This window comes from Stylophora pistillata, chromosome 14 (genome assembly GCF_964205215.1).
Source record: "Stylophora pistillata chromosome 14, jaStyPist1.2, whole genome shotgun sequence".
Taxonomy (NCBI): Eukaryota; Metazoa; Cnidaria; class Anthozoa; order Scleractinia; family Pocilloporidae; genus Stylophora; species Stylophora pistillata.
In genome coordinates this window covers 19,992,855-20,006,133 of record NC_142532.1, presented here as the reverse complement: position 1 = coordinate 20,006,133, position 13,279 = coordinate 19,992,855, and the positions used below count along the sequence as shown (strand labels likewise).

Below are 13,279 nucleotides of genomic sequence, written 5' to 3'. Positions count from 1 at the left end.
AGAAAGAAAGTATTTTTTTTCGAAGATGCATTCTCTAAGCTCGAAACGTAAGTGAATATAATCTGACCAGCTCGGATAGGGACGAATAAATGGAGGTCCCGTCTCCTGTAGGGTTGGGGTAGGAGACGTTAATTTCCCACACACGAGATTACTGTGTGATGGATGTCCTCCCCTGGGGTGGGATGGGTGGGAAGGTGAGGGCCATATGTTAGAAAACTTATATTTAACAATTATTCGCCGAAGGCGAGGTGAATATCGTCGAATAATTCCCGAGACGAAGTCGAGGGGATTATTCGACAATATTCACCGAACCTGAGGCGAATAATTGTTTTAGTATAATTTCAAAGCTGAACAACAGAGAAATTTCTAAAATCATAGCATTTTAGTAACATTTATTAACATTTTATCTCAACATTTTATATAAACCGCGTGGAGCGGTTTATATATCGTCATATAAGGAACCGCTCGACCGATTAGATTGCTGGAAACTCTTTGCTCAGCTCTGAAATTATACTAAAAGTTATTATGTTACCCTCGTTAAATAAAGATGTATGAGTAGGAGTATGAGCTTTTGTATTTTTGCTAGATTCGACCTGTTAAACAACTTGGAACATCTGCACCAGGACATGGATCGGAAGGACGAGCAGCAGGAGAGGTTACTCAGCCAAATGCGGGAACTGCTGACCAAATATGAAGAGAGCGAACAACAAAAGAAACGATATATGAACGAACTGGAGGCTGTGAATAAGAAACTCAAAGAGGCGAATAAAGATGTGCAAGAACTGGAAGGACAACTGGAGGACAAAGAGAACCAGCTGAAAGAGAGCGACAAGAAAAGAACGGAACTGAGGAATAAAGCTCTGCAATCAATAAAAGAGTACGTATTTTTTATCGTAGTGTTTGTACATAAAGCGCGCTAGCGGAGCGCCATACATAAGAAAGCCATAGTAACCGGTGATGGACTGGGTTCCCATCCAATGGGAGTAACAATAATTTCCTATCGCTCTTTGCTACAGAAACCGTAGTAAGCTCCTACTGGAGAGCCGTTCGACTCGAGCGCAAACCCTAACGGCTTACTTCTGTTGTACTAAGGATATACAGAAGACGAATTAGAGCACCTCTTTAATTCAATTGTGATCCCTAAGTTATTATACGGTCTTTCAGTTTATGCTGCAAGTGTTTCCGAACTTACTGTTATACAAAGGTTTTCAAAAAGATGCTATAAGAGGCGCTATACATCGGTCAATTACAACATATCTGAACTTTTGGAGAAAAGCGACAGACGCCTTTTTTATAACCTCAAACATGATGACCATCCATTTAAAAGCCTACTCCCAAGGTACAAAGACTATATTGTAAACATTCGAAGGAAATCCATTGTCAGCCCAGCATTAACACTAAACGTTTTAAACATAGCTTTTTTAATAGATTAATTTCTAAATATAGTCTAGCTGTGTAAACACCCCGTATGTATTTCTAATCATTTTGAATCGTTTTTAATCATTTTTATTCGATTTAATCATTGTAATTTTTTCCATCAATATATATTTCAACTGTAACATCAGATATGTAATTCTATCGGATGGTTTTTTAATAAAGACGAATTTATTATTTTATTTTATTTTAAGGTGCTTCTTTATTCTATCAATCAATGGACTTACTTGTTTTTAGGTATCGTACTAAATGCAAGAAACTGGAAAGAGAAGCGGTACAGGGACTCGCAGCTCAGTCACACGAACCAGTGGTATTTATCTCATTGAATTTATCATTCTTTACTATGTTTTGAATTGCTTGGGTTATTTTGTTGCATTCTTTTGAGGCTTAACGTACTTAAGTTACTTCATCCGTGGAAATTGTGTTAATTTCGTCCGTCATTTAAGGCAACGAGAACTGATATCAATTAATATAGGCTGATAGTTTCTAAAGAAACTGTTTGGGGCTGCGTCGGTGGGGGTAACGAAATAATTTGGATATATCAACAAAGTTGAAATGGTAAATTGGCCACCGTAACGATTACAAAAGCTGATATGAATTAAGATTTGGGTAATGAGTGAAATGGGTTTCCGGCTTTTTTAATGAGTTTTCTTTTGTTGTTATCTGACCTTTGCTTCTTTTAGAATTGCAAAGTGTTTAAGCCTTTCGTGATGGATGATTTGTAATCGTTTTAAGATATTCTTATCGCACTTATTTGAATCGTTTGGTTCTAATTTGTTTTAGAAAGAGCTGAGGGAAATCAAAGAACTGCGAGCTAAAGTCGCCAAACTAGTGTCCAAGCTCCAAGAGGAAGCCGAACAACGGCAGGTGAGAAGAAGGGACTAGAAATTATGATTACAGGACCATTTCATTCTCCAAACTGAAACAGTTATTGTAAGATTTCAGTATAAATTCTTCGACGTGCTATTGATGAGAAGGTCATTAGGTTTATTCCGAGGGGGTGGGTTGACTTCTGAGACTAATCTTCAGAATGCTTTTAAATTTGGTTACGTTGTGATATTTAAAGAATTTTTTATACTTTCATCGTTCGGCATGTTGAACACGAAATGATGAAACAAGAAACTTACTCCAGGGTTCTTAATGTATGCAACTGAGTATGGTTGAGTGGTGAGAGACCCAGTCAGATTATTTATCAAGGCCAGTTCAAAAGAAAAGCTCTTTGTACTTCGCGCGGCAGGGAACCTGTTTCCTGGAAGGGAAGGGTTGGGTTGGACTCGCTCTGCTTTCAGATGGTTACTAATCACGAGCCTTTCACATCATACAGGTTTTTTTTTTTTTTTTTTTTTTTTTTTTTTTTTTTTTTTTTTTAGTTTTTACTCTTTATTCTCTACAAAAGAGATATCAAAACGGTGCCATCTTAGGAATGTGGGAATAAACAGTAATATATATTTATATATAATTATTATTATTTTTTTTTTATTTTTTACTTAATTTTTTTTTTTTTTTTTTTCATACAGGGTTATGAACAGCGAATTTTAGAAGCTAGACAGCAGGATAGAGCTTCAAAGGAAGAAGCTGCTTCGCTTTATGCTCAGCTACAACAAGTACGAAATCCCTTTAAGTGAAAATCATTTCCATCCCAATTTTATAAGATGCTGAATTCTATTCAAATACTTCTTGTCAGGAACGGGATGCCCACACGAATGCCTTGAGAGAGCTTGAGGAGCAGATCCAGGCTCTCACGGTTCGTATCGGTACTTTTTTTTGTCTGCGCTTAGCGAAGAATACATACTGGTGAACGGTACTGTACACTTCTGTTCTAAGAACTTTCTGTCTTTTTACCGTTATATTTTAGACTAACCACGAACAAGCTCTACAAGACGCTGCTAAAAAGTCACATAAAGAAAGAGGTGAAATAGAAGATCAAATCGCCGACATGAAGGTAAATCGTGCTGCTATGCCTTTACATTGCGATAAAAAAATGACCTTTCCGGGAACTTTCATCAACTATCGTGTATGGTCTTTCACACAGATTCAACTTGCGGATGAGAAGTCAACTATAAAAGCCTTACGAAAACGCCAAGAAAAAGACAGAGAGGAAATGGAAAAACTTAACACTGAATTCAATGTGTAAGTACGTGCAGTAATTTAACCCAAAGGTTGGGCTGACAGGGTTCGCACTGGTCTTGGAAAACCTGGAAAGTCCTGGAATTTTATTTTGACATTTTCTTGGACTGGGAAGTCCTGGAAAAAGACTATAGATCCTACCAGAAGCCTATTACCTTTCAGGGTTGTGCGCTTCTTGTCCTGGAAAGTCCTGGAAATCTGCTTAAATTAAGAAATAAGTTTTAAGAATTAACGTTATAAAAAATGTGTGTAGACCGTAAGGAGAATTGATTTGGAAATCATGGGAATGAAAGGGTGTGAGGTGAAATTTGGAGTCCTGGAAAATTCAAGCCTGGTCTTGGAAAATTCCTTGAAATTTTTTTCTGAAGAAGACTGCGAACCTGGGTTGAAGAGTGTCTCACGGTTACAAGCTTTCAATCGTTTCCATTTGTCACATTCTTTCCTGCGTGTTTGGTTGATTTGGTGTGTTCTTATTCAGTTCTTAATAGTCCATTTACAGTTGTGGGCTTGGTGGCCAAGCCTTTGAACAGGAGTGAGGCGAAGGGTGACCCTGTTGTGATAGAGACCTGTATCTAGTTAGCATGATAACAAAGAAATTTGCATTTGAAAAGCAGCAACATCTCTATCATAACAAGGTCACCCTTAGCCTCACTCCTGTTCAAAGGCTTGGCCACCAAGCCCACAACTGTAAAAAAGACTATTAGCAGGCCAGCATCAAACAGATGAGAATCAAGCCTATTTAACTTACTCGCAGCGCTTTTCTCCGCACACTGATCGTGCAAAAAAAAAAATATGAAGAGAGCCTTTGATGAGCTCACCTTGAATAGCTTATACATTTTAATCTGACCCTTTCAATGCCATGTTTTGCTTTAAATTTGAATTGCTAAGGCGGGGAGATACTCATTTGATTTAATAATTTTGATTTTGTCACCAATTAGGGCAACTGAGGAGAATACCAAGTTAAAAGCCCGCCTAGAACAGGGCAAAGAAGAAACAGAGAATTTGGTGAGTAAATTAAACAAAAACATTTTCACTTTACGTTTTATGCATGTGTTGTGCAGTATGTATCGTCTTACTCTGTTTTCAAACTGTTCATTTTTCATTGATTTTTTGCAGAAGGAGAAAATTGAAGTACACCAGGGCAGGTTTGTTTGAATTGTTCACTTTTTGGTCAAATTATTGTGACAAAGGTGCAGTAACCTGAGATGGACTTACTTTCCATTAAGGGAGGGGGGTGGGGGTGGGGGGGACGTTTAGTATGGGTTGTATGTCTACGGTACAATTGTTAGCTCTTTTCAGAGTTTGAACGTGTGATTTTTTTTTCTCTTGCCTTTGAAGGATTACTCAGTTAGAGGATGCCTTGCGACGTAATCAGTACGCGCTGGAGAAAGCTGCAGAGGAACAACAGGTTCTTATTTCATTTTGTACCTCTTTTTGTTTATTTTCAATGCACGGCTAACTTCAACCCGATTTAGGAATGGAAAAGATTAAAATGGATTGTAAATGACTACAAATTATTACACGACTCGGGCACTCAGAGGGCCAGTAACGAAAATCAACCAATCAAAATGCTCTATTGCCGGTCAATATTCTCTCAGTATTGGACCGGGCACTGTCCCGAATGGTCCCGAATGATACCGCATTTGTTTCCCTTTGAACTTCAGTCGTATAATAAATCTCTTATTAACCAAGCTTGCTCGGGACCGTACTGGAAGAATATCGGCCCTCGGTCTTTTTTGTACGGACCTCGCTACGCTCGGTCCGTACTGTCAAGACCTCGGGCCGATATTCTCCCGGTACGGCCCTCTCGCTTGGTTAATAAGATATATATATTAACTAGATTACGATTAGTCCCTCCTTCTCGGCTAAGTCCGTCGCGCGATAAAAAAAATTCAGTGAAAAAATTTGATGTTAGCACGTTGCAGAGTGACGCCGATACTCCGCGGCGGGAAAACAGAAATTTTTTTTTTTTTTCACTGATTTTTTTTTTTTTTTTTTTGAGAAGAGGTGGGAGGGGGGGGCGGGGCTGCTCGTAGTCTAACTATGAACTCAGTAAGGTAGGAAAAACGAAAGAGAAATGATAAACCAAGAAGAAGAAAAAAAGGTTCACTAAGCATCAGGAGAACGGATTGCAATTAGAAAGTAGAAACCAATTTTTTTCTTTGTCTTGTCGTAGTCTGGACTGCAAAAGTTGGACGACCAGCTGGATCGACTTATTGAGCAGGTCTGCAGGGACTCAGACATGCCTCTTCCGGTGAGCACTTCAATTTTTCAGCTGGTCTGACGGTCAGTAGGTCTGTGACTAAGTGAGAGTAAGTCAGGCAGACAGACAGTTTATTAGTCAGTCAGTCTGTCCGTCAGACAACCAGTGTAGTAAATCAGACAGTCTGTCTGTCAGACATTCTGTGTTCGTGTGGTTATAGAGGGGAGTGGATGAAACTAGACCTATTACAGGGTTTGTTGGAAGTGAACAATTGTGCGAAAGAGTAACAGTTTCTAACCAAAGTTATTTGTTTCCAGTCTCTCTTCTCCAGTGGAAGCATAAGAAATAATTCTCAAAACTGGATTGCTGAGATGATAGTGAGTAGAATTTCTTTTAATCTCGTGTTTCTTGTTTTCTAGGGGTGGTGGTTGAGAAGTAATCGCGAAAAAAATTTATGTCTTCTGAATTAAAGGTTGACCCCCCAATAAAAAATTTCTTGGATCCGCCTCTGCCGGATCATTAGCAGTTTTACCTTCTTTTTGGCGGAAATTGTTTGTTTTTGTTTTTAAAGGGAAAATTTCGATGGCTCTCGGAAGAGCTGAAGGCTCGCCTTCAGTCGGAGCGCAGACTTAAAGAACAAGCGGAATGGAGCCAAAAGAGAATACGGGTTTGTGTCACCTTTGATCACGTGTCATTTTACATGTAACGAGGCCTCTATTTTATGAAAGCGAAGTCTATCCCTTTAGATAGAGACGGGGTAAAAGTTAGCCTAAGGGAATTTCCTAACAAAAGCAGCAAAGTTGGAAGGGCAATAAAGTCATATTAAGCTTGGCTTGGCGACTGAGTAAACGATTGTAAATTGGATGATAGTGAAACATCTGTGTTGTCCTGGATTTGGAAAAAATCTTCCGTCGCTTGTTCTTTTCTAGGATGTTGTCCTTAAGGCGGATGAAGATAAAGAATACTTTATATCGGAACTGGACAAACAGAGCATGCTTCTTGATGAACTAGCAGCTCAAAAGAAAGGTAAACGAAGCAAGAAAGATGGTGGGGTTCGATTTCTCACGGAAGACTCAGATTGTTCCATGGTGGAACTTTAAACATTTATTTTCGTCTACGTAATTGAAGGGGAGGGGAGGGGTGGGGGGCGGACCCCTGGACCTTCTTGATCTGCTATTGAGACAATCACGTCCCTTTGACCTTTAAACTTCCATAAATGATTAACCTCTATTTTCTTCCTGTGATTCCAGTCCAGCACCCCGCGAACAGCTGATGAGAACACAACTTTATCCGCTTGAGGATGTTGTCTTGATATAAAACCAAATTCCCTTGTCTTCTTTACGAGGATGTGTATGGCAGTCAGTTGGGAGAATTACTAACTGGAGTTAAAGAGTTAAAGACAGTACTATTTAAACAATAGAGTGTTTATGTCGAGGAACTATCGGCTGATGGTTGCCCCGCGGAAATTTGATGTTCTTAAAACAAATATGCTAGTTTTAAGAACATCAAATTTCCAAGGGGCAACTGTCAGACCGATAGTTCCGAGACATAAACACTCTATTGTTTTTATTGTTCACCACTAAATTTTCTTCCGCGCCTACAGCTTGTCACAAATGTCAATAATTCGCAACCGTACATTGGCTAAATAATACGGTATGCCTGTCAGAATTGAAAAGTCACTGTTTTTCCGATCTGCCTAACTTCGCGGCCGTCAAACTATTAAAAACTTTTCACGGATGAGTACTATCAATCCAGGTATTTTCCGCGGACGGGCACTATCCATCCGGGTATTTTCCGCGGGCGGGCACTATGGGCTGATAGTGTCTCTCCACGGATGAACACTATCGCGTCACATGATCGATTTAAACCAATAAGAACCGGAGAAAATTTAGTGGTGAACTATAATCTTAATGAGTCGCATGTTGTCAGTTGTCAGTGAAATGTCGCCACTTCCGCAACAGAACATTCAGATTCACACTTTCGCATTTCGTTAATACTGTCTAATTCTCCATCGAACTTTTAACCGTGTTCTTATTCATGTAGGATTGGAATCCAAAAATAAACAGAACAACGACAACATTAAAACTCTTCAGGTAATTTTTCTTGCCGAATTTTCGATAGTAATAGGAGTGTCATTAGACTAGTCCATAACCTCAATTCTGTTTTTATCTCGTTATTCTTAGGACAGAATAACTCAGCTAACCACACATCTTGAGACGGTAAGAACGTAGTGCAAGTTAACCTAATCCTTTAAGCCCTCAGAATGGCTAGAATCTCATTTCTCCTTTCAATATCACTCGGGAATCAAACATTTGGGTTACAACAACAGAGAAAATGATCACAAGTTTGATAAGCTCTTGATTGTTAACATGGCTCTGCACTAACGGTAGCCCGCTAGCCTCAGACTAGTAGAAATTCAGTTTTGGCTAGTGGTTTTCGATTTCCACTAGCTAGTTTGGCTAGTAAATAAACTGAAATTGTCGTAAAATCTAAGACGTCACTAGCCACTTGGTTAGTAAAAAGTGTCGAGCCCTGGTTAAACAAATTTCCTCTGTCATTTACCGTGGAAAATGTATAGAGAACAGTATGGAGTATATGCATACTGATGTTAGGTTGTAAAGGGTCCAGCGCGGCTCCTTTTTCTGTGTTCTGAACCCTTGAATTGTTGGAATCGCGAATAGTTTTATAGATGATGTGTTTGTGGTTCTATCTGCAGAGCACGCGAGCGCTGCACGCTACTGCTGAAGCATTGGATGATCGTCAAAAGGTCATTGAAGAATTTGAGGGGTTACGGGTAGGTTTTTAGAAAACTATTAGATAGATAAATGTTTTAATTGTGTGTGGACAGTAATCTAGGACTGCATCGGTTTTGATCTACATCGCTCTTTGATTGGTCTAGAAATCGCACGCTTTGATTGTTCTAGAAATCGCGCCCGTTGATTGGTCCACAAATCTCGCCCCATCCTCTCTCAACCGGTGAGATTGAAAGCAAAACCAGTTGCGTTTTCTTATGCTCACGAGAGTTTGCTCTTTTTACCTCGAGTCCTCATTGCGTCCTCGTCGTATTTCTCTTTGTTTTGATTGACCGTTAGGTTTAACGACACGATCACTACAAAAGTGCGTTAAGAGCGTTGGCCTTAGACCTCGAGAGGATTCAAACCTATGGCGTCATGTTGAGAGACAAGAAGAGACAGAAAGTTCTCCAACTCACCCCACCCCACCCCACCCCACCCCCTTCCCTTCTCTCCCAAATGGATCGCATCAACGCGCGAAGCGAAGCTTTTGTTCCAGGAGATAAAAGTTCAGGCCTGCTCCTCTGAAATGTAATAGTCGTTTATAGGTTTCTTTTTCAAAACTTTGATGATTTTTTTTTTTCAGGGCGAACAGAGAGAACGAGACAAACTTCACGACAAATATGTCAGGTGAGTTACACATTTTTGCTAGCTTAATTTTTTTGTTTAAGGGAACTCGTTAGATACCCAATAAGTTTCCACAGATCACAATTTTTTCGCAACATCGCCCTATTTCCTTCTCCATTCGTCTTCGATTGCGGCAACAATTTAATCAGCTCAAGTTTTCTTTTCCTCCAGGTATAAAGAAAGAGTTGGAAGTATTCGACGAGAACTTCAAGGGGCGAAATCAATGGCGGAAGACTATAGGGTGAGGTGATAGTCATGTGACTAATTTTGTAATTAGTTCCGCAGTAGGTTACGTGCCATATTGTTGAATTCACAATTTAAGTAAGACTGGATCAATTGATAATGAAATTAGTTTGGAAATCCTGGTATGCGGATGATTTTTGCTTGTCAATAAGGCAAGTAGAATTCATTTTAAACTTTAAGTCGTTTTTGAGAAAAACACCGTGACTCCAATTTCGCTTGTTGTATATGTACTGTTATAACATAACCAAAGTAAAGCGCGCGCTCTGATTGGTCAATTTAGCGTACCCCATTTGCCCATGGGTGTACGCTGCTGACGTGAGCAAATGCAAAGACTATTTTTCCGCGCGCGCTTGTTTTTTTCTGGTCACGTAAGATTTGTTAAACAAAAGGGAACTCTTTAGCTACAATGTGTTAATGTTATGTTATAAAACAAATGGTAAACACCACAGCGTACACTGTTGAGTTATGGATGTACTTGGGAGGTTTGCTAAGCACTCAAGAAGCTAGAGTCGCTCTCGGCTATCGCCTCGAGCGACTCTTACGCTTCTTTCGTGCTTAGCAACCTCCCGCGTGCATCCATAACTCAATAGTGTACTCTGTGGTGTTTACCATTTGTTAATTCGAGGCCACGAGCAGCGACAAAATTTGTTGACACTGAACCATTAACATTGCAAAGCTCTGGAATAGCATATCAAGGTTGTCCCCATGACCTTTACTTTCATTCTTTCTATCCTTTGTACGTTATTGCAAAATTGTTCTGTGATTGTACCGATTTGGGCTAGTCTCTCTCTAGTGTCTTTCTAGTCTCTTTTTGGTTATCAGCTATTTTATGACAAACACAAACTCATTGGATGATGGTTTAATGCCCATCTCTTTGACAATGGAATTTATGTTGATGAGCTTAAAAGAAGAATATTGAATCGAAGTAAACGTGTGTTTTATTGCTCTTCACAGCAAGAGAGTCTGGACGCCAGCAATTTGTCCACGAAGTTGTTAGAGGTAAATGTAAAGGCCTCGGTAACCGTACTTGTGAACTCTTTTTTTACCCTTTTTCTCCCAGAATCTTATTAGTTCACTGTGTTGTGTTCTTCGGCAAGTCATATTACTCTGACGGTACCCGACCCCACACAGGGGTGTGAACGGTTACAAGCAAACTGTGAGAGAAGCGTGACGAGATGTAAGGGGGAGGGGAGAGTAGCAATCCATCTGGTCGCTTTATACAACAGAAATTGTGTTAAGCTCAAGCTAAATAAGGCAGTTGGCTCGAATGCAGCCCTCACCCTTCGTTTCTCTCCTTTGCAGAGTTTAGACCGCATTTCAAGTCCAAAAGCAAAACAGCGACGACTTCACCAGTTTCCAGACACACCTCCAACCAACCTCAGGTACGAAATGGGTTTTCGAGAATAAGCATAGGTTTTGAATTTCGGTCAAAGCCTCGCAGTTCAGCCGATATTCTTTGACAGAAAGTCTCAAGCCGTCTTCATAAGCCTTTTATGTTCTTTAACCCTTTCGATCTGAGGAGTGACCAAAAATGAAGTTCCCCTCACAATATCGATACACTTCTAAGCGCAACGGTTCTGAGAAGAAAGAAAAACATCAAGAATGGGCTTTGATTTGTTTTAACTCCCAATTCTAAGGGCCAAAGTTATAGGAAATGTATGTCAGACTACGGAGAATTGGTATTTAGATCTGGAGAATGTAAGGGAAGAAAAGGGTCGCACACCCTGCCGGGGTGGGAGGGAGAAGCTTGTTGGTGCTTAGAGCAAAGTTCACTTTCAAAAGTCTTTTTCCCAGCTTTGTTTTGGAATGCTACGCAATGCTACCAAAATAAAACTAACCAACGAAAAAACAAGAAAGATGCAGAGGAGCCACACGTCCAACCCTTTTAGTCGAGAATGATAACCATTATATTTTTATTGACTTTTTTTGTTGTAGACCTTCTACAAGTAAAAGTACCACAATTCCTGAGTGGTCTCCATCATCAGATAACACCATTTCCACCGTGTATGAGAGTAAGTTTACCTGTTGAATCTTGTGGCCTTCTAACGTAGGTGTTAAAATTGTTGTGAAGTAGAGTGGACGCGTCTAACCTGTTGATCTGCGTTGACTACAATTATTTGTATCGCGCTCGATCAAATGAGTTGCAAGAATTGAAAGATTCAGTTTTCTCAACCCTCCCTAAAACCTTTACCTCTCCCCCTCCCGTCCTCTCCCCTCCCCCTCCCCCTCCCCCCTAAGTAAATATAAAGACTGGTCCTTAAATGAACAGATCTAAGGCCCTGATATTCACTCTGCGTGATTTAACTAGTTTGTTTGTTGGTTTTTTTTTTTTTCCTCGATGATTATTAGATCCTTCACCTTTGAGTTCACCTTTGAAAGCAGACAGAAAGAGATCGCATAAGCTTCAGGAATATCGTTTGAAAGGACCCATGTCGAGCGCAGACCTGGACTATAAAGAACGATAGCAGTACTGTCAGGGCTCGCCATGGACTGAGGTAAATATTCTTCAATCGATAAACACGATTGCAAAAGCTTTGACACCTAAAAAGCGTTTACAATGAACGATGAGACCCTACGGTTTTAGGGGTCACGTGTACATAATAACCACCATTAGTTGCACGCAATGAATGATGGGAGCTATCCAAACTTTCCTGACAGAAAATAATTAGCATTGGAAAAGATTTGTCATGAATAATGAGAGAAGTGAATCACTGGTTACGTTTGTGTGCGAACATTTCCCATGACGCTGGCTGTTGGGTCTCGTCGTTCATTGATCATGCTTTTTAAGGGGTTAACGTTTTTGCAATCGAGTGTATGCACTCGGTTGGGAAAAATTTGACGCATTTTAACTAAGAGCGATGAGGCCTAATGGCATTGTGGGAAACCACCATTAGTTGTGTGGGATGAATGACGGAAGTAATATAAGCTTTCCTGAAAGCAATCAGTAGGAAAAAGATTTGCCTTGAATAACGAGAAAAAGGAAAATACTTATGTAAATGTCCGAACACTTCCTGAAAGTCGTTACGTTTCTCGTTTAAGGTTCACGCCTTTTTAAATGTCAACAGAAATTATTGAGTTCCGAAAGTAACCGAGATTTCGTTGGCTAAGTTTTTTATAATTTGAAAATTTTATTTTTCAGGTTCCTCAAAACCAGTGTTGATCACTACGCCACTACTCGACCGATTGTGGGATATCTATATTTAAGATTGCAATATGATATAAATAGTCAATAGACTGTAAAAACGTATTGTGCTGTACGTATTTTTATTTATATGACGACACTGATCTTACGTGTATTCCTTCATCCAAAACACAAACAAATGAAACAGTTAAACCCCTTAGATAAAAATTAACGAAAACAAATTTAATATATTGTAGCTGCAAAGTTTGTAGTCGTCTTTTAAATTCAGTGGTTGATTTTTTTCACAGTGAGATACACTATGATATTCTCGTGTGTGGTTTTACTGTTAATTGTTAAGATATAAAGTTAAATCCAGTCAGCACTTAATGATATCAGTGAGAATTAGTTTGAAGTTTACGCCTAACGTGAACGGCTAAAATTATCTCAGATTTCCTTAATTTACATCTCATCCATAAATGAATCCCGTAGATGGAGGGGAAAATATCTGTTAAAAAATGTTATGCTTATCCCCTCTGATAAAAAAAAACAACAACAACAACACTTGCACGATGTAGTCACTTCCTTCCATCGCAATGTTTCACGATTCAACTAAATACTGCTTGTCTTCTTTAAGGGTTGAGGTAGATTGGTTACCGTTCACCGCGTGGAGCACTGTGATTGGGTTATTTTCAACAGCTGTGATTAGACGTGAGAGAGTATGTCATCGAAATG

The 13,279-nt window shown here is 39.6% G+C and overlaps 1 protein-coding gene across 6 annotated transcripts in view; it reads left to right on the top strand.

The window, feature by feature from the left end:
• LOC111336502 (uncharacterized) overlaps nucleotides 1-12,929 on the top strand; it is a 30,094-nt gene extending 17,165 nt beyond the window's left edge. For all 6 annotated transcript variants that reach the window (XM_088744327.1, XM_088744328.1, XM_088744331.1 and 3 more), the window contains 24 exons: nucleotides 587-877; nucleotides 1,672-1,744; nucleotides 2,218-2,301; nucleotides 2,952-3,038; nucleotides 3,119-3,178; nucleotides 3,290-3,376; nucleotides 3,467-3,564; nucleotides 4,500-4,566; nucleotides 4,678-4,706; nucleotides 4,900-4,969; nucleotides 5,738-5,815; nucleotides 6,082-6,141; nucleotides 6,336-6,431; nucleotides 6,694-6,790; nucleotides 7,808-7,857; nucleotides 7,948-7,983; nucleotides 8,481-8,558; nucleotides 9,143-9,186; nucleotides 9,355-9,424; nucleotides 10,381-10,425; nucleotides 10,729-10,808; nucleotides 11,362-11,438; nucleotides 11,776-11,921; nucleotides 12,566-12,929. In XM_088744327.1, the coding sequence (XP_088600453.1) occupies nucleotides 587-877; nucleotides 1,672-1,744; nucleotides 2,218-2,301; nucleotides 2,952-3,038; nucleotides 3,119-3,178; nucleotides 3,290-3,376; nucleotides 3,467-3,564; nucleotides 4,500-4,566; nucleotides 4,678-4,706; nucleotides 4,900-4,969; nucleotides 5,738-5,815; nucleotides 6,082-6,141; nucleotides 6,336-6,431; nucleotides 6,694-6,790; nucleotides 7,808-7,857; nucleotides 7,948-7,983; nucleotides 8,481-8,558; nucleotides 9,143-9,186; nucleotides 9,355-9,424; nucleotides 10,381-10,425; nucleotides 10,729-10,808; nucleotides 11,362-11,438; nucleotides 11,776-11,891 (1,873 nt within the window). In that variant the 3' untranslated portion in view covers nucleotides 11,892-11,921; nucleotides 12,566-12,929. The remainder of the gene's footprint in view (nucleotides 1-586; nucleotides 878-1,671; nucleotides 1,745-2,217; nucleotides 2,302-2,951; nucleotides 3,039-3,118; nucleotides 3,179-3,289; nucleotides 3,377-3,466; nucleotides 3,565-4,499; nucleotides 4,567-4,677; nucleotides 4,707-4,899; nucleotides 4,970-5,737; nucleotides 5,816-6,081; nucleotides 6,142-6,335; nucleotides 6,432-6,693; nucleotides 6,791-7,807; nucleotides 7,858-7,947; nucleotides 7,984-8,480; nucleotides 8,559-9,142; nucleotides 9,187-9,354; nucleotides 9,425-10,380; nucleotides 10,426-10,728; nucleotides 10,809-11,361; nucleotides 11,439-11,775; nucleotides 11,922-12,565) is intronic.
• The last annotated feature ends 350 nt before the right edge of the window (nucleotides 12,930-13,279 follow it).